This window comes from Pagrus pagrus (assembly GCF_965226575.1).
Source record: "Pagrus pagrus genome assembly, chromosome: 22".
NCBI lineage: Eukaryota > Metazoa > Chordata > Actinopteri > Spariformes > Sparidae > Pagrus > Pagrus pagrus.
Window position 1 is genome coordinate 10899727 of NC_140204.1, and position 26601 is coordinate 10926327.

At 43.6% G+C, this 26601-nt stretch overlaps 1 protein-coding gene across 2 annotated transcripts in view; it reads right to left on the reverse strand.

Moving 5' to 3' along the window:
* The window catches only part of nwd2 (NACHT and WD repeat domain containing 2), a 49724-nt gene extending 31027 nt beyond the window's left edge, over window positions 1-18697 (reverse strand). Inside the window, exons 1-3 of one of the 2 annotated variants that reach the window (XM_084344805.1) lie at window positions 18535-18697; window positions 17366-17537; window positions 6651-6739 (exon numbers count right to left, since the gene is read on the reverse strand). In XM_084344805.1, the coding sequence (XP_084200931.1) occupies window positions 6651-6739; window positions 17366-17537; window positions 18535-18549 (276 nt within the window). In that variant the 5' untranslated portion in view covers window positions 18550-18697. Of the gene's footprint in view, window positions 1-6650; window positions 6740-17365; window positions 17538-18211; window positions 18392-18534 lie in introns of those variants that run through there. The other variant, XM_084344806.1, reaches the window with a different exon arrangement.
* Window positions 18698-26601: the final 7904 nt, after the last annotated feature.

A 26601-nucleotide genomic window follows, 5' to 3' on the forward strand; every position in this document is an offset into this window, starting at 1 on the left:
ACGCGGGCATTTCTACACTCACACAAAAAAAAACATTTGTGTCAAAATGTGCATTTTCAAATCAATGACAGAGCTTTAGAAGTGAAATATCCCGAGGAGTGTTCTGATTTCAACCGAGCACAAACCCGTCAGCACTTTAGAAGTTCGCTGTAATCAGAGGAGCATCGCCTGCAGTGTATCAATGTGGGTAACATCACTCTTTTTCAGACAGTCTCTTAGTCAGTCTGGCCAACGGGGTAAAGGGAGGCTGAAGTGAGCTAAGCCTGCTTAAGGGCTTGAAGTGTGGGTGAAGACGTGTAGGTGTGAAGAGAATGTGAACTTTTCTGCATTCAAGAATAACGCTTAACCCTTTGAACTCTGCAGTAGAAAATATATAGAAAAATATATTTTTTTCATTGTGACATCATTTTCTACCTACAAATGATCCATATCCCTAAATCTGTATCTGTACAACCTCAGCTAACAAGCTATGTCAGTCAATAAACTGAAATAAATGATAAAAGTGATGAAAATATGTCATAAAAAAATACAAACATTGGCTTTTTCATCCGTTATTATAAATAAAAAAATAATATATTGATCCGGAAGATTCCTAAATGTAGAAACATTAACAAAATATTTCATGACGCTCCACAACTTATTAAATATTATAGTCTTTGAGCAGAGGACAAAGGTGTTTTCATAGTTTCATCTGTGACAGAAATATTCCCCCAGTGTCTTTTTTTTGGTATTTTGATGTTATTTCTTGAAGCATCTTCAAATGCTTCACATGCTCGCTACTACAAAACACACTGGTCTATTTTCTGAGTGTATAGTTGTGGATATAAACACCTATTCGTTGTCTTTCTAGGGCTATCTGTCCATCAAATGTCATATTTTCCTAAGATATCCCACTGACAGCGGATAGGCTGACAGTAGTGAACCTCTTAAGACAATTAATACTTCTCCCATGGGTTTTTACAAAAACAGCAGACCGGAAACCTTGGACATTTGAGATGTGATTATCTTTGCTGATTTGTCAGCATTGTTCCCGTGGAGGCCGTTGGCATGTTGGTATGTTTCTGTAGAGGCTGAATAGAGGAAAAAAGCAGCCTCAGAGCAGGACAGTGAATGGAGAGACGCTGGCCTGCTGCCAACAGACTGAGAGGCACAAAACGAGAAATATGGTGGCCAGGTAAACAGATGGAAGGGCGATGAATGCTTCATGCTTTGAACGGCTTCTCCTTCTGAAAGCTTGTCAGTCTGAAAAACACGACAAACTTCCGCTTTTCTATCATGAGATGTAGAAAACGTTTCCTTTCTCTCCTTTTCAAAACAGTTTTCCTGCAGATGTTTTCTGTTAAAACTTTTTAGTGGCTCGAGATAAATGAGCGTATTCACACGAGGAAAACTTTACACTTACATTTCAACCCAGACTCGTACAAAAACGTAAGAAGCACAGCTATAAAATTAATTGGCTTTTAAATGTTGAAGAGGGTGACATATTCTAAGAGCACTGCGTCCTTTTTTGACAAAGCCAGACTGACAGCCATGGTCCCCCTTTCTTAAAAGCGTGAGCACAATAGACTACATGAATAGGCCGTTTTATTATTTTTTTAAAATCGTGAAATGTCGTCTCACCCATCATCTCGTCTCCGATCTCGCTGCTTGCCTTGTGAGTTGTAAAAGACGTCTGAGTGACAGCCGTTGAACTGAGTCGCACAGCCGTGGCCGGGAAACTTTTATTATAATTGCACTGTCTGAGTGTGAGAGTGTGTGTGTGTGTGTGTGCGTGTGATGCCCAGTGAGTTTGGCAACCGCAGCGAGGTCCAAGACACATTATTAACGGAGCTGCTTCCAGTAACCCCGAGATCCAGTTTATCTCCTGCATGTGGGAGGAGTTGATTGTGTTGTAACGAGATGATTTATGAGTCTAAAGAAAACGCAAGATGGGTGACGATAATGGGAGCCGGGATCTCAGAGCACAGCTGGCTGAGAAGCTGACAGTCCAGCACGCGCACCACAATAAAAAACTTGACCGGGGAGTGAGTTTATAGACTAAAGCAGCCGCGGATACTGCAGTTGTATCTCACCAGAACACCCACACAGTAGTCTATGTAAGGGATCTATAGTCTAAACAAGAAATATGTCAATTAAAACAAAGTTTATATGTAATCTAGACGAACTTTTCAACAAAATCTAGCACGGTACGAATAGATTACTTACCATACCATCACCAAAACCACGTAACTTCCCCAGAAAGGAGAAGCCAAAAAAAAGTTTGGCCACTGACAGGATATAAATGACGCTTTTACGATTTAATGTGTTTCACTCTGGTATTAAATTAAATATTTCATGTGACTGCGATGCAATAAATGATGGATTTGTTGTTCTGTGATCGTGAACTCACAAATTATGAAAAACAAGGGCGGGTAATGCTTAATCACTACAATTAATATTCAGAGAAAGAGTCCCGACGCTGTCTGATTGAACCTGAGGATGATTGGACCTGATCCAAAATGTGATCGACCTAAACAAACCCAAAAATAGAGAGAACGCCGACACCGAGAGCAGCATAATACGCAAGCAATTAACGAAGACCAGTAATGCATGTGACTTCACCTTGCAAAGCACAGTTCATACACATGATCATAATGCAGGATGTGTCTCACTGTATCGATCTGCACACAACTTAGAGCCGACCATTGCCAACGATTTCCGATTCGATCCGCTTTAGGAAATTTCATTTACAATTTTGCTCGGATATGAGAGAGATTCTGAGGGAACTGATGCTGCAAACTGTACGAGGAACCCTCCAACCTGGAGCGTTATTCAAAATATACTGTTTACATTAAGAACTGAATGAATGGGACGTAATATTAAAATGCAGTTGCAGAGTGAAAGGATAAAAGTAATGACACATTTAGACCTATAAAATATGGAAAAAAGGGAACTTTCACTGCCGTTTGAAAGCTGATTTTTAGTTTACGAGGTGTACTTGAATGCACCGTGATGCCCGCACGCTTTGTTGTACAAAACGATGTAGATTCAAGCAAATGACAGACGCAACCTGCCCACTGATGACACCAAAAAACAGCAGAGACTCTGTACCTGCCAGTGTGTCAGATAACCTGAATAACAATACCAGCATTTGGCACTTGGCGGGGTTTAATTTTCGGACCCAGAATCCACAGAAATTACTTGATCAGGTATGTTTTATGTATTTAAATGTACTGTATGCACCATTGCCCTTTTGCTATTTCACTCCATGGAAGAGGAGCTCGATTTTACGACTATTAATATTATCTATCTATTATTTTTTTAATCCTAGCTCTAATACAGCGCTGACAACAGGACCCTACCTAATTCAAGTACATATCATTGTTCTGAGACTGAACAGAGGGCTAATAACCAACTCTGCTCGGTTCAACTATGCCACCACATCGCTAGAGAGCCCGACAAATAAATCAAAGCCGAAAAACTCAACCACGAGCGCGAAATCCATCGATCAATGTCCCTTCAATAACACCATATGGCCGGAGAAGATATGTAGTTTCCGCTGACTGCGGCCTCACATACGCCGACTGTAATCTAGCGTAGCTACAGACACACTGAGACCTTGTCTGACCCCGATCCATTCACAGATGTGTGTATCTTTGTCATCACTCCTCCGTTTTCTACTCTGCGTCTGTTTTGTGTCATTTATGGGAAAAAGTGAGCCTCCAACTGAGTGATGAAGACGGGAAGAGCTGGAAACACTGGGGATAAAAATGGTGAAAAAGCGATCGCAGAGCTTGATCCCCGTCTCCCCACCCAACTCGTCGCTGCTGTTCACTGACTGAATGAGGACGCGGCCCTGGGCCCCTGGGCTGGATTTCCGTGCCCTCTTCCTCCGTCTATCCCTCTCTCCATCTCCCGCGATCCCTCCTCATCCTCTTAAGGGAGCGTTCTGGATGGAAACTGAGTCAAGTGATGAGGGACCGGGGAGAATTGGGTTTCATCAGCTTGGCATATGTGTGTCAGTGTGTGCCAGCGGATGCGTGCGAGAGACGGATCGTGTGTGTGTGTGTTTGTATGATTGTGTGTGTGTGTGTGTGGGGAGGCGGGATCGCACATAAATTACAAATCAAAGCACAAAAAACAAAAAGAAGGCAACTAGAAGAAGAATCAGGCTACAGTCAGGATACCGTATGCAGAAATGGTGTATGATTTTGCACGTTAAAATGATTCACAACCAAAACGTTAACTCACACACGCTAGTGCAAGTCATTATCAAGCTACAGTAAACTCTGGTTTAGACCAAGGTGCCAATTCTCACATAGCGTGGGTGAGGATGAGGAGTAGGGGGGCTTCGACGGATGAGAAGGAGGAGCGGAGGGAGCAGAGTAAGTGAGTCATAGTATTAACTCCCGGGCCTTCTGCATAATCATTTCAGCTCACGCTTCGTCACAGCGAGCTGAATCACCAGACAGACACGTGGCCACCGATACCGGAGCCAAAACGTCTCTGCCAGGCTCAGCCAGGCATTATCTCGCACTTCGGGAAACGTTCGTCAGCTCTTTCCGTCTGGTTACGGCATCTTTGACCCTTTGACTTTCAATAACTGACGCTCGTTATAACAGGAGAATCAAAACCAGAACAGAACAGAACAGAACAGAACAGTGGAATAAAAAGAGCTACACGATGAGCTTTGTTTCATATCGACAATCACCTTGAGTTTAAACCAGTTCCAACTTTCTGAAAACTGGAGGTCCGTTTCACTTTTGAGTGAAGTTTGGACTGACGTTTCACCTTTCACTGTACGTCACCACGTATACACCGACAGCAGAGTGTTAGCAGCAGATCCAATCACAGTGTTTGTTTACAATAACCTCTGGGTAGAAATCTCATTCATCTATGCTGGATAACATTTACGAACGGGCCACAGACTAAAGAAATGACAGCTTTTGCCTGCTTGGCGGTGAGCTGTCGCTGTTGGGTAGATTTGGTTTATTAAAGATGCCAGCAAAGTAACACAGTACATAAAAAGGATAACGCTCAGTAGAGTGCACAACTCCGCCAAGGCCAATGTCAAAAAACGCCCTGTCACACGATGCTTAAGAAAGTGTAAATGTACTTATTGTAAGTCGCTTTGGACAAAAGCGTCCAGTGACTTACTACTCCTGGCTTCACCGCCCCTCTTTGACTGTAACAGACATTGTTCTGTTATGACGTATCCAGAGGACGTCACAATGCCCAAGACTGTTTCTCATCTGATGTTTTCTTATCAATGAAAGTATTATTCATTCAATGAGAATGAAGTTCCCTCCAGATTGAAAATGTAATAAAATGCAAGCAAAGAATTAAACCGAACATGACAAAGCGATTCCTGCTGCGCGATACATCAGGAGGTTTCTCGATCTCCCAATTGAACTGCTGCTCGTGTGTCAAACTCAAATGGAAACCACCGTAACTCAACTTGTGCACAGCAAGACGGAGAACATTTATGGTTTTCTTTCAGACATAAAACACCCCTCATCACACCTTACTCCTTCACAGCTCATTCCGGGTCCTCCAATCATTGTAAGAACCCGCGGCCCACGGATTAATTTATTCAAAAAAACTGATTCAATCTGACTGCCATTAGTTCTCTGACACATCTACATATTTGCACTTAGGGATTTTGGCTTCAAAGTGTCTTTTTACTGTCATTTTCATCACAACGAAGGCTTTTAACTGGAAATGCACCTATGTATCGTCTCCACATTGACATTGGACGATTGCTTTGTTTTCCCGGCGCAAGATGGGGAACAAACAGCAACAGAAACAAAATAAACAACAACAAAAAACACCTGTATCACCATCATCTATCGGCCAAAATGATTTTTGTTTAAGTCATCCTAACTCTGTTGATTAAAGTGCGGCTTTACTTTCTTCAAAGTATAGTTTGTTTCAACACCAAACCCTGTAAACGCCCGGAGAGCCCATTAGCAGGTAGCGGAGGTATTCTCAACACTATTGTATCTAATCTTGTTATAGCACCTTTCAGACGGTAAGTGCTCGGAGGTGTTTATGATTCAAACACTTTGAGCATGAAATGAGAATTAGCCGCCGACACCCTGCTGACTGCAGCTTTACCAAACAATTCAGGGGTCACGGGTCTCCTGATTGGAAACAGCTCCCCTCAAATCCGTCCAGGAACAATCTATGGCAGAGATCTCCCCCATCCCCCCCCCCACCGACTCCAGGGCTCTCCTGGATTTGTTAAACAAACAAACCTCTGATAGAAATCTTTCCGTGTACACCGATGCCGATTTGCAATGCAAATGATCCCGATCAGCGGACACCGCGGGGGGGAATGCGGCAATTCTCCGACAACAACAAAGGGAAAGCCCTCGCATCGTGCTGCCTTATCCACAGTGAGACTTGCGCCAGCCTTCGCCGATGGAAGCCTTATCTCTGCTGGCCTTCTGTCCGCTTAAAGGGACAGGGACCTCTGCGCTGCTCCGAGGGGCCCTCCAGGCACTGATTGCTGTGTAAGCCCCGATGTAGATTTGGAGACACTTAGCAGTCAGTACTGGCAAACTGCTGCTCTGGAAGTTATAGGCCCCTTGAGCAGGAGGAGGGAAAGACAGGAGGAAAGAAATCAAAGGGATAATGAAGGTAGAAAAACGGGAACGCAGCCAGTTTACCTGGAATTCAATGCCATAGTTCTCCCTGCAGAAGTCTCGTAGTTTGGGGTAGACGTGCTCTTTCAGCGCGTTCCTCTCCGCCTCTGTGTCTGGAGACAAAAGAAAGAGGGCGTCATGAACACGTGCAAAGACTTTAAGCGAATGCATGGCGTGTAGGAACAAGCGTGTACGTGAAAGAAACAGTTCAGCGTTTTGAGAAGTAGGCGTTGCTTTCCGAGCATTAGATGATAAGATCAATACTACTCTAATGTCTGTGTGTCAGGCACAGAGCAGGAGCAAGGGGACGGTTAGCTTAGCTTAGCATTACCTAAAGACCGGATGGAGAGGTTGTCTGCTAACACCTCTAGAGCCTTTCATACTCAACGGACAGACATGAGAGTGGTACTGATGTTCAGACAGACAGTATACAAGAACACATGATACCAAACAGCTTTGTGTTGGTTTAAACAATAAAAAAAAATACCACGTTTGTGTACAACAGGCGAATAATGAGTCATTTGTCAATTACGTTCCCCAAATTTCTGCTTCTCTGAACCAAATTCTGACAAAACTGCTTGATTTCCTCAGTTCACATTGTTTCAAAGAAGCTCGCTTTCTCATTTTGACAATTTGAAACTCAATCTAATATATTCTCAGAGCGTGACTCGTGATTATTAATCTGCTGATTAGTCATTTTGTCTTTAAGACGTCTTAAAACAGTGAGAACAGCTCAAAGCCCCCCAAAGATTCAGTTTACTCATAAATGACAGAGACCCAGGGGCGGGAATTAATAAGATTTGATTGCTATAATTGATTGTGTTTATCAGTCCCATTCCTTGCCAATTCCCTTATTGACTGCAGGTCATGAACGTGCTGCTCAGTTGGGAAGCGGTGGCACTCGTTCGTAGAGAGTCAAATACACGGCGGTGAGGGATGTTAAGCCCATGTTGTGTACAAAATTTGATCACTTGCACTGCTGACATGTTTCTTTGTGAAATGAAGACAGGCGTTGTGACGGGAATAATTTATTTTCAATTTTCTGTTTGTAATCCATTTTTCTTCTTCTACTGCTATAACAATAATGTAGTATAATATATCATAATACTACTACTTCTATAATTGCCTAGACGAGCCGGGCTGACACACACTGTTGAAGAATGTGGCATTATCAAGCATCACGGAGGCAGTGATCATATTGGACAGTCGGAGTGTCACGGAGTGAGCGCCCACGGCTTCTTGTTGTGTCCCACTTTTCTTCCCTCCTCTCCTCTCGTTTTCACTGTCTTCCAAATGGTTACTGTAATCTATCTGGACAGGCCCAGTCTCTTCCTCCCTCTCTTTTTCTGAAGGGTGTGGACGGATAGTTAAAAACAGAACATGCCCGACAGAGAGGCCCCCCGTGTGACCAAGACGCCGACTCGCACACGAGCGCACATGGTGGACGGCGCGCCAACAGCCGCTAACCGCGTCACACGCGCCGTGAGTGGAAGAGGCCGCACATTTAGTCTGACGTATCTTTCCTCCCGTCTATCTTTAGTAAGGCTTCGGGCCTTGACCGTGCATGTATCCGCCCACAGCTACCCGAGCGAAATGTCACATCAAAACCAGACGGCTGTGATAGTATGCAAATGAAATAAATGGCAGTCGCTGCATCGGCGGAGCTTTCATCCCATCCCATCAGACACATTACGGCACAATATAACATCTCACGGCGACACAGGTGACATCACAAACGCAAAAATAGCAGCGTTTATGGAATTTAGATAAACTCGTTTGTGTGTTTGCGCAATCCAAATCTGCATCTGGCTGCGCTGTGTCTCGATGTGACCTGACAGACTAAACTGTGCTGCTGTTTGTTTTGTGCTGATAACGGCAAGACGCCTCTCCCCCTCTTTCTCTCTTTTTTTGTGGGACGATGATGAGTTATGGCAGCCTGACGTATGTGTGTGTGTGTCTGTTGTGAGCACACCCACATGCAGAGGAAACAAAGGCTGGATGTTGCATTCGCCCTCTTTTCTCGCTATGTGTGTGTGTGTGTGTGTGTGTGTGTGTGTCCTCCCTCCAATTTCCCAATCTGTTTATTTCAATAGTGCGGACTAATCTTTGTTTTCCTTTCAGAGATGTCCTGTCAGCTCTCTCTTTATTTCGTTCTCACTTCCTTTTCTTCTCTCTCGTCCTCGCTCATCCTTTTAGGAGAGCTCATGGGCGGCCAATTGAACAGAAAACAGCAGCCAAACCGTCGTCTTTCTTTTGTACTGCGTGCTTACCGATTGTTTAGTCGATCGCAGGTGAAAATAGTGGGAAATCTAACCGTGAAAAGTTGAAGACGACACTGTTATGTTGAGTCCAAACTGAACGACGTTTAAGTGACAGTGATATGAAACATTTATTGTTTGGCATTTCTGCCTGATAAATGACAACAACACCAACAAAACATCTCGGCAGCACTCGATACTAAAGTATCTGTGGATTAAAAGCCGGAAAGCTAAACCAAAAACACTACAGTCTACTTGTACTGACGTTGCTTTGGTTGGTGGTTCATTCCTCCACATTGCGGCCACTCTACGGTCTCATCAACGAGGCTCTGAAGAAGCAATCACTCTCCCATCAAGCTACGCCAACCGACACTCCAGAGGCCCTTCTTGGTATGCACAACTGCTGCTTAGAGATCTCTGATTAAATGAGAGAGGGAACGTCCACAAGACAAATGTCTTCGCAAGCACAACAATGCAGTGACACAGTGGTCAAACACTGACGTACAGTTCTTTGAGCACCACAATTCAATTTCCACTGACTTCATTGTAATGAGGTGGCGGCATAGGTAAAATAAACGAGTGCACACTGTCCACACGGTCCGATAGCTAGAAGTAAGTACAAAAATTGCAATTTGGGTGAACTGACCTGTTCAGCAGGAGCTGTACTGTATGTGACATTTAAAGATCAAAGCTTTTGTGATGTTCAATCTAATGCAAAGATATATACGGGTGACAGAGTAGCATGAATTGATCATCTTTCTTGCGCAGTGGTCCCTAAAATGAATGTTGGTCGCCTCCTTACTTTGTGTTTTTTGTAAAAAAGATGATGATACTGTTCTGAAAATCATTCACATGAAACAATCTGAAAAGCTGTGAGTGAAAAAGCAACTCTTTGGAGGAACATATATATCGTCAAGGGGTCACAAGTAGAAAAGGTTGAGTACCACCGGTGTACAGTATATTTCTAATGCACCACGGATGTTGGTGTTAACAAATATCACAATATTTTGCCGTCATATGCAAAATTTTTCACAACACCGAATATCGAACAGCTGTTATGGCATCTTTGGGCTTTTATTTTGAAAAGAAAATGCACGCTGAGCTGCCGTGGCGGCGGAGGCGACGTGTGTCTGAATTTGATGAGGTGCAAATGAGACCGGGTTGGCGGAGGTTACTCTAGGTTAATTGCCTGATGTAGCGTTTTAACATACAGACATGGAGGACTTTGTTTTCTAAGAAGAATGCCAGCTCGCCAGTTTGGCAGAGTTTCTGGTTTAAAGTGGGAGAAAATGGGATTTAAATGCGACTATATGTCTTCTTCGACCGTAAGACAATAATGTCGTTTATCACGATATTTGGGGACAATATTGTGGTATAAGTTTGGATATAGTCCAACACTAATTAGTGCTGAAACAATTCTTCCATTAATCTATTTAATGTCATTTTATCAAGCAAAAACAAAACACTTCTGGTTCATTTCTCAGATGTAAATATCTTTGCATTTGATGACAAAATACCATGACAACTATCTTGAAATTATCTTAGACTGTAGAAATAAATACATCAGACTAGACCACAGCAGACCAAGAAAACATCTCTGTCCTTTCTCAGCGTACACGAGGCTGTTGCCCAAAAACGTAATGTCATTCAGTGCACCAAACAAACTCTCTAACGCGCAATGATGCAAACGCACAGTCAGTGAGCAAATCGATACCGAATGACCTGGAAGATGCTAAGGGCAAATTGTGTGAATCAGTCATCCATAAAGGCCAGATGTTCCTGAGCACAGGGAGACCCTACAGGTTATCTGAATACCACTGAGTCAGGATGAAGGGAATCCACTGGAGGTTATTGTGCCACCATCCACACTTGATGTTCAGCACCGACGGAGAACAACAACGTACAGTAACACGGTAATATGTGAGCGGATGTAATAGTGATAGGGACGTCCCCCGTCTCTCTGCCAGTGAACTATACAGTGTTTGACTGCACGCAGAACAAGTGTTCGTCTACCTAACATAAAATGTACTATAACAAGTTCACTGGGTAACATCTGTGCTAGCAGCTGTTGCCTCGAGAGCCACTCGCGGGGCTTTTAGGGTCTCTGTCATGAAATACTCACATTTATGCCAGGAACACGTTTTACAGCCTCATTACAGTAAGTAATGAAGACTCGACTCTCAAGATTAAGGAGACTCTCTTCTGTGTAAAAGACAGCAGGTAACCATGGACACGGCATGTCATCTTGTGGTTTAGGGTTCAAATCTGTTGCCTCCTGACAGAACCAGTCAGATGATCCAATCACACAAGATTATATCAAACACGTTCGATCAAACATGTTGAACGTCTTCCTGTAGTTTCAGCTCGACAATGACAGAAATACCATCTCGTCATCATTTATGATTAAAGGCGTGACCCCACAACTGGATAACATTGACTTTCTAATGTCCGAAGTCCGATCGTATGTAAGCCTATGAGAAAATTACCCTTCTTCTGACTTGATTTACTACCTCAGTAATTGGTTTCTGAATTAGTTTTATGGTCTTAATCTCTAGTTTCAGGTCTTCTTCAATAAAGCATGATGTTCATTTGGTAAAATATGGCCCCATTTAAAGTAAACTAGACGACACAGCAGGGCATGCTTTAGGGCGTGCCTACATTGTAATTGACGAACGCTGTATCATGCCAAACAGTGTAAAAGGCCCACCGGTCCACCGTGTCACTGTCGCGTTTGGCCTCACCTATCAAGTGAGAACAACACGGTCACTTCTGTGGTCAAGTGACCAATAACAAACATGATGCATCCGATCAGACTTTCAAAATAAAGGCACCCAAACTACCTTGGTTTCGCTAAAAAAAACTACTTCCTGAAAAACAGTCGCCACTGGCTGTTTGCCACAAGCAGGACTTGAACACTCACCCTCATCATTATCGCCCCCTGCTGGTGCGGCACCTTCACATGCATGTATACTTTTCCTACCTGCAGACAGACACAGTTGTAATGCTAAACGGTAGTCCACAACCAATCGGTGACGTCATGGTAGGTTCACACTTGGTCCTTTCCAATGTCGGGGCACTAGTAAACTGTCCCTGATGTTTTCAACAATCTCAATCAAATTGGTACACGGTGAGTTCAAGGCAGGGTTGCCAGGTCTGTTTGTTTCCTGTTAAATGTGAGACTATTTTAGAGTGAAAGAGGACCTAACAATGTGGCAGCCCTGAAGCTGCAGCACTGGCAGCGAAGGTGAATTTGAAGCAGTCTGTATTTGTAGATTAAACCTTTCAAAGATCACATAATCAAAAATAAAACCAGCGAGCAAGACATAATGGGCTGAAGGCCAGATTCGGTCAGCCTGCTGCAGGTGAGCGTACACTAATAGAGTAGCTGAATTTAAAATAACATGATGAAAATTGAATTATTAATGAATAAACAGCTTAACAAATGTTGGCTCAAGGGTTTTTAGTGGTCTTGTACCAGGCTCAGGCTTGCTGCACAGTTATGAGCTGATAAAAGACAGATCTTTAAAGATAATGTTTGGACATTTTTTACCACAGCTTCAAGAAACTCTTGAGTTTTACGGCCAAATCGCAGACTAAGAACGAGGTCAGGGTTACAGACTCTCAGGTGAGCTTTTTATCGACGGAGTAGCACAGAGCAGCTGGGGTCCACATGTTGTTCCTGAGTGTTGTTGCTTTTCTTGTAACAAAAGTCTTGTCCTTCCATATAGTTGTGTTTTCACATACAAAACTATAGATTCTCTTGTCTTTCCGCAGTGAGATTTAGCCTGACACTGCTTATCGCACTTATTTTATGCTGCCTCACTAAGAACCACATAGCTGGATCATCACATTTAAGTTATAATCCTCAGTATTACTTTTTAATCTTGAAAAATGTCCCTTTTTTAGGATGATTCATCTTTGCGTGCTGTATTTTATTTCTGTCTTAGTGCTCACTATGCTGGGATCTATAGAAATGGAGAGAATTAATACAATACTCCAAGGACAATTTAACTGTGGGAGGTGTGTTAAATATTCATGCGATTTTTTTGAAGTGAAGAAGCAACTTTTTAGTTTTTGGGAGATTCATCAGCACATCTTGTTTTGCATTGAAATCCATTCTGTAAATGGATTCTGGAAAGAGTTTGGAAACATGCATTTCTCCTCTCAAGATGTCTATGAATAAACATGTACAACAGGAAGCGAAGATGTAACACCTTTGATGTATCCACATTTTAATGCTCAAAGCCAAAGAATACAGTGAAGGGAGTGTTTGGCAAGACTTGAAGCCTCACCACATTATATCAAGGTGACTTTAAATGGAGCCAAAAATAGAACGAGGTTCCCAAAATTAATATATCGTCCAAGAAAGACACTGAACGAAACATTTGTTGGAAGTTACCGGGAAGATTTTGCTCATTTTCAATCTCAATTATCAGCATTATGCCCCCAAACTCTCCCTCAGCAGAGCCCTTGATGTGCACATAAAATAAAATTCCCATTACTTATAAACCGCTCGCAGACCGCACTAGTTTTCTCGAGGTTAATTATGTTGGTTATGAGTGGATAATCACTGTGTAATTTTACTCAGGTGTATCTAGCGGGGCTGCTTGCTATCATCGCCATCATTCCCTGGTGAAATGCTTTTACAGCGCGTCCCATAAAACGGTCTGAACGCCCGGGGAGTTGGACGAGCGCGCGAGGGCAACTGCTGAATTTGTCAGAACGACGTCCTGGGGGAGCAGAATTGCTCCGCCGCGCTGTGGAAAAACTCGGAGAGAGGTCAGTGAGAAGCTGCTGCCAAACTAGTCTGCCTTCAGGAGGAGAGCGGAGGCAAGGAGGCAGAGGACGACGCGAGAGGAGGGGTAGGGGGAATAAGCTCGGCGGCACGCGTCATAAACTCCACAATGCCGCAGAACGGCGCCGGGGCTCGTCCAAAAAGTCTGGCACTCACGAGCCCCTGAGAAGCAATTTATTAAACAAAAGCCACCCTTGACACAGTCTCTCCACCTGTCATCTCTCCCTCTGTCCTCCCTGACATCCCTCCCACGCTCTCCTTTGTTATCTCTCACCAGACTCGACTCAAGAAAGTGGATGATTAAGGAGAGAGAGATATTTTTTTAAAGGAAAACGAGCACGGGATGACAGAAAATCTGAGCTAAAACCCCACAACAGAGATAAACAAGAGTAAATCGGATCACAGGGAATAATTGTGGGGTGAAATGTAACGTAATTGGTGGTCTCTGTGGTGACATGCCATAGCCTTGATGATGGTTGCGTTGGAGGGCGAGATGATTTTATGCATCACATCCCCACGGCGTCGTGCTTTTATCAACTTTAAACAGCTTAAGTGATAGCTCGCATACAAATAGCGGCCTATCGAACACAACCGATGCCAGAGCCCCCTGGGGTGACTGCAGCAAGGTAATGGAGTTGTCTTGATACGCTCACATGGATCTCCATGAACGCACACACACAAACATATTGACAGATGAGACAGGCTGCATAATGCGCTGAACAGTACTCGCGGAAATAAATCACATCAGGCTTTTTTCTCTGGTTTGCTGCTGCCGTCTGGCTACTGGCAAGAGCAGATAGTGGGGTTTTTAATTGATCGACTGTGGCCACACACACACAGGCCCGTCCACCTGAGCCAAGAACTTGAGTGATTCATTAACATCATGGAAGGAGGATGTAAATCCACTCAAATTAGTTGTTTGGCTTAGATTTTGGCCAACACTTCAGAGCACCTGCACACACTCGACTGTGGTGGCCGGACTCACAAATAAATTATATTCATTCAGGCCTAATTAACTTTTTATTGTTTTTTGATATTTATTACTTTCTTACAAAATTAAAGTTATTTTTTTCAGCCTGTATCATTCTCGACAGTCTCTGTATGAAAAAACCACGAAGATTATTCATGAGAAAATGCTCTCCGACAGTGTTCAGTACAAAACCACAGCTCATCTACCGGTGAAATCACTAAAATACTCAGTTTGAGCACCAACACAACAGTTGGCCAACGACAATAAACTAAAGAGACGTCTCTTCCTTCTAATAGACAATCGTAGTGATTCTCCGATAACGGCCTGCTGCTGTTAGCTCCAGGGTCCGCGCAGTAGATAAAGTTGGAGAATAATCCGATTCAGTAGAAGAGGTGAACTACGAATGACGCACGTTTTGGCTCGTTGCCGGGGGTTGGCAAGCTCATCAACAATCGCTCTCAGGACGGACTTGGCCTCTTCCACTGAAGAGTAACGTCACATATGCACTTTTTTTTTTTTTTTTACAATTCATTAATACTCTGCGGGTCGGATTGGTAGAGTTTATAGGTATATAGGTACCTTTGGAAGGCCGGATTTGGCGTCTGTGTCACAGTTCTTGGTTTCAGTTTAGTTATTTCCTGTTTTATGTTGAAAGAGACTCTTGTTTTTGTTCGAATCTTCCTGTCTTTGTGTTTTGTCCCACCTTGATTGATTGCCCTGATTAGTTTCACCTGTCCCTTCGTCAGTACATAGTTTTACCTTGTGTGTCAAACATTCCTGACTTTTTTCCCTGTGTTGATTCGCTTGTGTTTATTGGACTTTATATGGATTTGTCTGCCTGTTTTGGACAGCATGCAAGGTTTTGACCCCTGCCTGCCTCGACCTCCGTTTCAGCTTTTTGTAAATTCACTATTATTTGAATTAAATAACTGAACTGCCTCCCGAGGTCTGCATCTGGGTCCGATTCCACGTCCAAGTGTCAAAATTAAGCGTCATTCGACTTTACATACGACGCAAACAAACACACTAGAGGTCCGTGAGGGTGGATACAGCAGTGGGAGCGCCATGGCTTTTGATTAAGGGCATTAGGGTCAGTATATTCAGCAGAGCTGACGCTATAACCGGAGAGCACATAAAACTATTTGTACTGTAGATCAGAGCGCAGAGCTCCCCCGGTCACACAGACACAATAAAAAAGAGCAGTTACACTGTTGTGATGGTGTGATTATCACTGCGGATAGCATTCTTCACCTTTCTAGCGTCTGCTATGTGTGCATATATTTTGTTATGGGTAATAAAAGGGAGTTGGGCAAGGCAAAGGTGATCCACCGCTCCACTATACTTACAGTAGGATGGATGTGGTGGGGGTTTGAATCCATCTTACTGTGACTGGGTGCCATCAGAATGTAGATTTGATCCGTGTCATTGTACAACGCCTGTACAGTAAGGTGAGTGCCATTAAATACGTGCATGGACAGCCCCCTCTAGTGAACATGGAGAAACAGGCTCTGCAGCAGGATTGAGGGCAGCCCAGGGTCACACTTATGATTATTTCCTCGTGTGCATGTTGCAGACGGAGGGAAAGTAATGAAAGGTTTTCCGCAAACAATGTGGATCGCTTTCGACTGGGTTGAACTCATCTGAGAGTCCAAAAAAAGAACAAAAACAAACGCAGAGAACGCCTTATTGGAAATTTAAACTTGCAGGGGATTCAGCTGGGTTTCTACCAGCAATCTCGCTTCACTGGAAACAGCAGCTCATAATTAGCTCTTTTCACAGCTCAGATGTGTGTGTTTCCACCCGTGCCGACGGTGTGAACAGAAGAGACTTGGAATAGCCCCCTTGTCGTTTTTCCATCCACGTGCAGATCGGAGCGTTGCCGCACAGCCGTGGCGGTCTGAACGACTGACTCAGCTACAGGTGGCGAAACAATGTCAGACTGCTCGCCGTCTACTACGAGCCATCACGGCGCGATGATCTGAGGTGGACTCGCTCTTTTTTTTATTTTCAGGGTTCATAGCAATTTGCTCAGCGAGGGCGAGGAAATGACAGTGATGTATCGACAAAGGCAACCTCTCTTTTTTAATCCTGGCGTGCCCTCCTTCTCTCTCCCTCTCCCTCTCATAGCCTACTCTACTTCCCTTCGCCTTGTTTACTCCAGTTTTACTGAGCCTATTTTTACCCCCTCGCCCACAGGGCATATTCAAATACAGAGCTGCAACTGGGTGTCTCCCTCACGACCCGACTGTCTTGCACTCACACCGGCGTGCTCTGTGGCGAAAGCAATCTGCTGTTCCCTTTGTGTTATTGGAACGAGGCTCGCGCCCATTTGTTTTTCTGTCAAGGCGTAATGTTACCTCATTTAAGACGTCTTCTGGTTTATTAGGTTAAATGGACCTTTAAATGTCGCAGCTCGACACATTAACGCCAGAACCCTGGCTGTTCCTTCAAAGTGGGTCTAGGAACAAAGTGGCAGATGCATTTGCCTCATCCTTGAGGATGCTCCAGTTCTTCTTTTACAGCACTAATAGGTTTGTTCTGACTTTTATCCCTCAAGAAGTGTCCACACAAGTTACATCTGTGTTGGTTTCCTCTGCAGGGAATCCAACTAAAACACCCTAAAAAGCCCAAGATGCAAAAAAATATGGGTGATCTGTTGTGTGATTTGAGGGCTAGGATGGGAGGAGGAGGAGGAGGGTGTCACGCTGGATCTTACCGTCGGGGTTGGAGCAGATGAAGACCCGGACGCTGCGGCCGGTGGGGACGTTGTGCGGCGGCAGGGCGCTGATGTTGCCGCTGATGGCCGCCCTGCGCAGCGCCGACTCCCGCGGGCAGGGCTGCCTGCTCCCCGCTCCCGACGGCCACATGGGGGGCGACTTCCAGCGTGGCTGCACACACGCGTACAAACACACATACACAGGCACAGAAGGGGCATGTTAGCGCGGCCTGGGGAGGGGAGGGCGCACAGGCGGGCACATGGACAGACGTGCATGCTTGCGCGCAGTTCCCCCCCACCACCATCACCCTGATCCATCCACACACACCGGGCGTTAATTATGGCAAAGGCACGGAGCTGCTGCTGCTGCTAATTGGGTTTTAATTTGATGCTAACTTTGGAGACATTTGCCAAAACGTGCTTCAAATAAATGATCCAAAATGCGCCACTGGTCCTGCTTTAACAGGACTTGTGGAGAGATGTTTTACGCGTCAATAATCTGCCTTTCCATCCTCCTAACGCCCGTCACACACGCGCGCACACACACACACACACACACACACACACACACACACACACACACCAATCAAGTTATGATGCATCCCCCAAATGTTCTCCAAACACGAGGGGTGAGACTGAACGTGTCTGTGATGGCATTCATGTGGTAAAAGGGATAAGATAATAATAGGATATTACGCACAGCCTACTACCGTCATGGTGCATGCGTAATTGTGTGTACATGTCCTTGGAGCGCATTCATGAATTTTCATGCCACTGTGGGACAAAACAGACAAACAAGAACGAGACGAACAGACGAGCAAAGGCAAGCATCAGTCGTGTTCCCACCCCAGAGAAGATGCTTGTAAAGGCGAATAACCGCTAAGAAAGGTTATTCCGCCGGGAGCAGATGTCAAGTCGCTGGTTTTCCGGAGTTGGTCTATCCTGAAATCTTTGTTTCAAAGACGGAAAACCTCGAGGAGAAAAAAAGGCGAGGAGGAGGAGGTGGAGGGGGAAAGTTGTGTAGTCCACTACAAAACACTCAAATAAAAATCCTCTGCAAACAACACAACTAAGCACCGGTGAGGCGCCGCATCCACGGAGAGGACTTGACTACTAGTGGTGATGCTGGAGACAAGAGGCACAACAACAGGACACTTCTTGTTGCTCACATTCATTCGCTTCATTTCGTGGCTTCCGAAAATATCCAAGCGTCGAGGACGGTAAGAGGAGGATAAAAACGCCCCATCAGAGTCGCTGTGGCCGAGAGACGACGCCGGGAGACGGTGAAACGGACGCCGTGTGTCGGAGCGCTCCCCTTGGCATCCTGCTGTCTCTGCGAGCCGACCGAGCTCTGAGAGGCGGAGGAGGCGTGAAGCCCGGGAAAATAAACCCGCCACTGCCGGCTGGCCCTTTCAAAATAAAGTGCGCATCTGAGCACGCACGTTGCTACACCCTCACCCTGCAGCCGTGCGATTTGTTTTTCAAGACAAATCCTTATTTATTTTTTAAATGTTTCTTTTAAAGTGTTTTTTAACAGCTGACAGCTGCGTATACTCACAGAGCTAGCCTGTCCCAAGAATCTGCGCTTTTACGTTGAAGGCTGAATGTGTAACCCCGGCCGTGCTCTTCCTCTTTCAGCAGGACTTGACGGAGGTGACAGAGGAGCTGTGGATGGATGCTCTCCCTCCCCGGGCTGACTCCTCTCCTCTCCTCTCCGATGGGAGGACTGGTACTCACCCAGTCCCTAATAAAATTGCACTGGAGCGCGAAGTCAGCAGTGCCGTGTCGTTAATGACGTTACTAGCTACTCCTACCAGTAATGAGCAAAGTAGAAGTAACGTGAAAGGTCCAACCTACCATCTCAAAACCCCCAACACAAGTTTGTTTTTCACCTCACAGTCGGCTAAACCTCGAGGAAAGTTTCCCTTTTCACATAAAAGTATAATTAGCTGAAATGTGTTCACTTTCCAGAGGGATTTTACACCAAAATAAATATTTTGTGGCACTGTGAGCGGCTAAAATGAGAAAAGGCAAAGTTAAGCTGACATTAACTAGCTTAACGTTGTCGTTCCAGCTTGGCAATTTTCAATTAAATTGTATTTCTCTAGAGGTGTTATAACAACTTGTGTGTCTATGAAAGTTTGTGAGAGCAGAAATTGGTTTTCTTTTGATAAAAGTATCGTGTAGCCGGTGGATACCGAGTACTTTGCAATGAGAAATAACAAAGTTAAGCTAATGCTAACTAGCTTAACGCTAGTGTTCGTGCTTTACGATTTTCCCTCTAGGTGAGCTCGCAATTTTCTTTCACAAGAGGAGTCATATGAGAACTTGTGCCTCTACGAAACTTTGTCTGAAAAGAGAAATTGACTTGCTTTTGATAAAAGTAGTGCACAATCCGATGATTTTGTAGTGCAAGGTATAATGAGAAATAGCAAAGTTAAGCTAACGTTAACTAGCGTAGCGCTATTTTTCCACATAACAGCTAGCTCACAGATTTTCTTTCACAAGAGGAGTCATAACAACTTGCTACTCTATGAAAGTTTTTAAGAAGAGAAATTGGCTAAAGTAATTAAAAAAAATGCAATATTTTTATAATTCTAACTATGATGAGAAATAGCAAAGTAAAGGTAAAGTTAACTAGCTTAACGCTATTGTTCCTTTTTTGGCAATTTTTCATCTAGCTCCCAAATTTTCTCTCACAAGAGGACTCACAACAATGTTTTTGTGTTTTCTTTTGATAAAAGTAACTTGCCATGCAATATGTTTGTAATGCTAGCTTAAATGAAAAATAGCAAAGTAAAGCTAACGCTAACTAGCTTAACGCTGTCACTTTTTGGCAATTTTCACATAGCTCCCAAAGTTTCTTTTCACAAGAGAAGTTAAAACAACTTGCTCCTCCGTTAAAAGTTTCCGAGAACACAAATTGTCTTACTTTTAATGTAAGTAATGTGTTACTTTTCTGGTCTAACAGCTACCTAAAGGTCTTTAGCCGTGGACGGGGGGGGTAGAAGCAGCAGCAGCAGCCCCAGAGGAGGAGGACTAAGACGGGGGGAGGAGGAGTTTGAATTAATTGCTTTATCGATAAATGTACCTCTGCTCTGCAGCCTCTGGTTATTCGCGCTGGAAGTTTAAGTGCATTGGATTTGTACTAAACGGAATTGATTACTGTGCTCTTCTTGTGAGAGGGAAACGCTGAACCATATATTTCCACCCCCCTCGCAGTCGCAGTCTCAGTATTTGGAGGGCAGCAGCAAGCATTTCTCTGAATCTGATGAAGAGAGTGTGTCTGTCACCTGAACTTTAACTTCAGACTGCACTAATGCTTTTAACTTATGATCACATAGAAGAAGAATCGAGCCTATAGATGCATTAGGTCCTCGGCTAATGCTTTATATGAGATTTTTGGCATCTTACTGATGAAAATGAGATTTTTTAACATAACTTACATTATTTGTCAGAGCCACATCTTTCATCTTTTCACATATCCAGATCTTAGACAATGGATACAAAGGAAAGGAAAGGAAAAACTTTTTTTAATAGATTTTCAACAAGTAGATTATGATAAGAAATTGTGGAGAGACATGGACCTCGTTTGCAAGTAATAAGCAAATGTTTATCTCATCGTTCCAAGTCAATAAACCTCTTAAATGACAACTGACTATTGCAAGAAGCTGCTATTTCACATTTCATTCCCCACGTTTAGGCAGCTCCTGCACTAAATGCACAAAAATACCCAAACAGAACTTATCTAACTTGTTCTTGGCACATTGCAAAGTCTAGAGGACACATTACCATGACTACAAACTCCAAATTTAACACATTATTTACGTAAGATGAGATAATTAGACGCTAGATGACTTACTGTTCTGCTGCAGGTCTCGAGGATGATTCTGGGGCTCTGCAGGCTCACACCGACCCATTTAAGGCAGCCTGCGGAGCCACCAGCTCACACCAGAACAAAATTCAGACTCCGGAAAAGCTCGAATGGAGCACCGGGGACCGGAGCCTTGTTCCCAACAGTGTTATGACCTTTCTTTACTTGATTGTTCTGCTCCCTCTCATAATCCCCAGTCAGTTAATCACGAGTGCACCTGCACTGGATTAATGCACCGCAGTCTTACGAAAGGATGCACTTTACACAGCGTGTTGGCGTGATGTGATGTGGCAGGCGAAAAGTGTGTTTTTTGCATGTGCGAGCAGGGCCGCCCGGTGGAAAGTAGCTCTTAAAAACAGTAAAAATGTACAATCCATGGCATGTTCGACCCCCTTAAATCATTCAGCATCCCCTGTTTGGTGCACCTAAACACCTTTGGGTCAGTGTTTGTGCATCGAAGCATGTTTACAGTAATTGCAAGTTGTCGGTTTTATTGGCATGTGTACGCCATGTGTGCGCTCGCCCGTCCCTCCCCGCCCCAAACCCTGGACCGCTCTAAGCGAATGTGATTCACCGTGGTGACAAGATGTGATGTGTCACCTGGGAGACACATGGACACAAAGGACAGACACGAGCTGTTCACTTGGCAAACGTCCGCACACACACACACGTTACGCGCACAAACAGCGACTTCACAAACGGCTGGTGATGGATGGCTGCTTCTGCAAAACAGCTGGAGAGGAATGGAGGGTGGGAATGTCTATTTCTGTGTGCTGCCCGTCGGTACCACTACATTAACTCCTTAATTGCGATGCCCACTCAACACTTTTTGAGCTTTAGTCCCAATGATATGATTCATGCTTTCATTTGGTATAAGTTGGTGCGTTACAACCTGCTCATATGGCCAATAAAAAAGTGATTAATAGAATGCTAACATGCTCACAGCAAAAGTGCCAGCATGCAGATGTGATGTTAACTTAATGTGTTTGCAATCATAGTTAAGTGTGTTAACATGCTACTTTGCTACTTGTGTGGTGTAGCTGAGGCTGATTGGAGTCCTGCAGGTTTTTTTGGCATTGGACAAATCGAAATATCGACCCGATGATGGCGCGAGATTAAAAGTCACGGGAACGCCTAAGCACCTTCAGTTCATCCCAACGGGGAGACGAATATGGACGGCAAACGTTTAAGACTTTTCTGGCCTCATTGCACAGGTTACCTGAGGTTTTCAGATGGGACTGATTGATGTCATTGCAATTATTATTATCATACGTGATGCCCCCAAATGTCAACCTTATCTTGGCACTAGAGAAAAAGTAATGGGATCACCAAAGTCAGCAGGATTCATCCTCTGGGGACCTGGAACGTCCATCCAATAGCTGTTGAGATACTCAAGTGGTGGACTGAGCAGAAAGCCTGGATTAAAAACACACGTTCAACATCTTTCCTTTGGCACGTCCTTGAATCCCAACCCGCTCTAGCGCGAACATGAACTCCGACCCCACTTCATTTCTCTCCTCTCGTGTTCGCTCCCATAGAGAATTGGATGAATTTGTATCGGCTATAACATCACCGGTCATCTGTGTAATCACAGGTCGCTTCGAACCTATCTGTCGCGACCGTGACATTCTCACATCCACGTCTTGTTTGCCTCGAAAGAAAAAGCCCTTTTTAATAAAATCATTTGCATGTTCAGGTTTGTCAGTAGTGTGTGAATAATTGGGTAATTTTCTGATTTCCTGACTTCCATTTCAAGCCCGTGTAAGGAGCAGATGCTGCTTACCAATTTATTTATGCAAAGTAGATTAACTTAGGCACCTTGCAAATCACCGGGTTTATTCATCAGTGACAAATCTACACAGTCGATAAACAAGAGCTGCTCTTACTGCTTTTGACGCCCGTGTGTCAAAATGATTCAGACACCTTTTTAACCTTCACATTTTCCAGGAATGCCTCGATCCTCCTCAAGAAACATTAACAATATTTACATTCTCAAGTCCAACACTACTCTTCGTACAAAACCCAGGAGGTAGACGTGCTATAACTAATTCAGAACCCAGCAGCGCAGGCTTATGAGGACTCAGACATAATCCTGCTATTAGCCGAGACAGGATTCCAATCAGAGCTCTACAACGGTTTCTCTCGCTCTTTCACTCTTTCAGCAGCAAAACACAGGATTAAGAAGTGACAGGCAACCTTTCTACTGTATGTGGGATCGGCGCAAACACACACATGCTGCACAAAACAGGTGTCAGCGACGCCGTCGGGTCACAGGCAAGTCAAACGGCAAGGTATTTGTGGGACATCACTGTGTGATAATACTGATTAAGAGCAATATGTTGTATGTTAGCTCACAAGATGGACGACATTACTTACTTTGCATATGTATGTACATTTTGTTTAGAGGTGTGAATCATTTAATACAATATGCAGTGATATAAATCTAAATTTCCTTTTTATTTAGAAAGACCTTTCAACGATCACACCACAGTGTTCAACAGATAAACAATAGCTTAATCTTTTCAGTACCAGTATCTGTGTGAGAAAACCTCAGACGTTAGCTTCAGGTGAAAACGGCTAACATGCTAAGCAGGCTAACTGTTGCACAAAGCGCGTCTCGTCCAGTTCATAAGTTCATTAACTCCGCCACGTCCACTTTTAAGATACACGGGTTGTTTTTTTGTTTCTTTAATCACTTTTTATCTCCTAACTTAAGTAACGTTAGCTTAATGTCCGCCCATAATTCACAGCTTCGTAGCAACGACAGCAACATTATTTTCCACAAGCGTTTCACGCTAGCCTCTGTGAGGCTAATGCACATGCTAATGTGTAGAGGTTTCGCAGGTACGTTCACCTCGTTCACCATCTTAGTTCAGCGTGTCGAGCTAGCGTGCTAACATTGTTGACACAGAGCACGGCTGAGGCTGACGGGAATGTCATGTCAAGTGTGAGACAAATGACAAATGTCATCCAGCTCATTGATCCATGAGTCTGAAATTAGCTTAAAGTTGAAACTACATTTTTATCAGCAAACAGTCGAGTATGTTGTTGAAGTAATCATGACAGAGGCACTAAATCCTCAGCCAAATATCTGAAGCCAAAATATAGATTATTAAAGACTTCACGCCAGACTCCGACAGATTTTTACACAACATGTACAAACCTCCTCCCACTTCTCTCGCTACCTTCCCTCCGAGTGTGAATCCTCCACCGCAACAAGCATCAGCCAAGACACCGCAGTTATATTTGGTGGCCGGGAGCGCGAGATGCATTTCAGCGTTACATCTGTGCCAAACCAAATCCTCGGTGACGAGTTATTTATGGCGCCACGTCAACCCGTGGCACTTTTCATCACTCGCCAATTAGCGGTTTTGTTTGTGCTCCCACTGTGACCTTTGGTGAGTAATTGATTTGAATCTATGTTTTCATTTTGTTCGAGTGGGTGATAGTGAAGGTGAAGTGATTGCGAAACAGACTTAACCAAACAGAAACACGAGCACGAGGCACAAGCGTGAACGTGGTTGTTGTGTACTGAACGCACACACGCATGTACAGCAAACAGGTGTGCACGTGAGCACACACACACTCTCACACACAGAGTACACACAGGAACACCCACAGTGAGGAAGCATTACTTTTAGCAACAGTTTGGTCAAAGCACGTTGGTTTCACCTGCAGTCACAACTTTTTTCCATTAAATTACAACTTTATTCTCATTAAATGGTATTTTTCCTCATAGTGTCATGACTTACTCTTTTTTTTTTATAAAGGTACAACTTTATTCTCATAAGTTTTCCTCAGAAAATTACTAAATTCTCACAATATTACGACTTTTCCTCTTAAAATAAAACATTTCTAATATCCTGACATTTTTTTCTAAAAAAAAAAGTCATATAATCGCGACTTTTTCCGCATGTTTTTCCTCACAATTACACTTTTTTTCTCATAAAATGACAACATTCTCATTGTCCAACTTTACTTATTTTTTTTTAAAAATGACTGTTTCCTTCTCACAATATCACGACTTTCTCTGATAAAATCACAACATTATTCTCATATCATGATTTCTTTTCTCATAAAATGACAATTAAATTGAAATATCTTAATTTTTTTCTTAGAAATAACATTTTTCTCACATCATTTCTCAGACTTTTTACAACTTCATTGTCATATCATGACTTTCTCCTCATAAACTTACTTTATACTGATAATATCATTACTTTTTTAACTTTATTCTTGATATATCAGGATTTTTTCTCATAACATTACAACTTTATTCTCATAATAGCACAACTTTTCTCCTGAAAATGACTTTATTCTCACAATATTAATCTTTGTTGTGCTATAAGTGAAACTTTATTCTCATATCACGACTTTCTCTGACAAAATTACATAATCTTATAAAATGACAACTTAACTTTCACATCACAATATTTTTTCTTACAAAATCACCACGTAATTCTTCAGTTTTATCCGTTTTTTTCTCACAAATTTTAATAATTTAATTCTCATCATATCATTACCTTTTCCTTAGAAGATCACAACTTTATTCTCATTGGCACATTTTCTCACAATACTGCAACTTTAGACGAGCGTGACGTGGGTTTTTAAGTATACGACTGCTTTCCAAGTATAAAAAACAAATCTCACGTTCAACACACGCAGACGTGGCACTAAAAAAAAACTCCACATCTGCTCTGAGGTGCCAAAATAAGTACTCGGCATTCATGTTCCTGCATATTTCTTCATGGGGAGTTTTGGTTTCTGCAGCGATGTGAAGAAACTGTTAACGTTCCATTTGCTTGCATTACACAGGAGCTCCCATGACAGCAGTGCTAATTGGGCCTGCTTCTCTGTACTTCTTCCAGTTTGTACGCCTGCGAGCTGCGAGACTGTAAAAGAGCCGGAGAGAGGGGAAGGCCCGCTCCTATTTCCTCATTAGATCGCGCTTTACCAAGATGTCATCCGGAGCTGCCACCTTCCCTCGGCTTTCACATTCCTGGGATCAGTCTGACAAAAGGTGTGTTGCTGCGTGTTAGCAGGGAGGTCTCCGAGTGAAACGACTCCTGTTCAAAAAAGTGGCAAACTGACTCGAAACACAACAGAGGAGTGTGTGAGGCAACCGCCAGGAAATGTAGCATAAATAATGTAAAATGGAGTTGCTGTTTCTCTCCCCGCAATTTGAACTGTCAGGCTGCCAAGCGGAGGGATGACGGTAATGGCCACATATCTGCTCGCTGCTCGGGCCTTCGTGAACCTGCTTCCTTTAACCTGAAAAAATCCACTAATTGCTTATTAGAAACCTATGGATGTAGTTTAAGTTTTTAATCTCCTGTCGTGCCATCCGCAGCCCTCTTTCTTT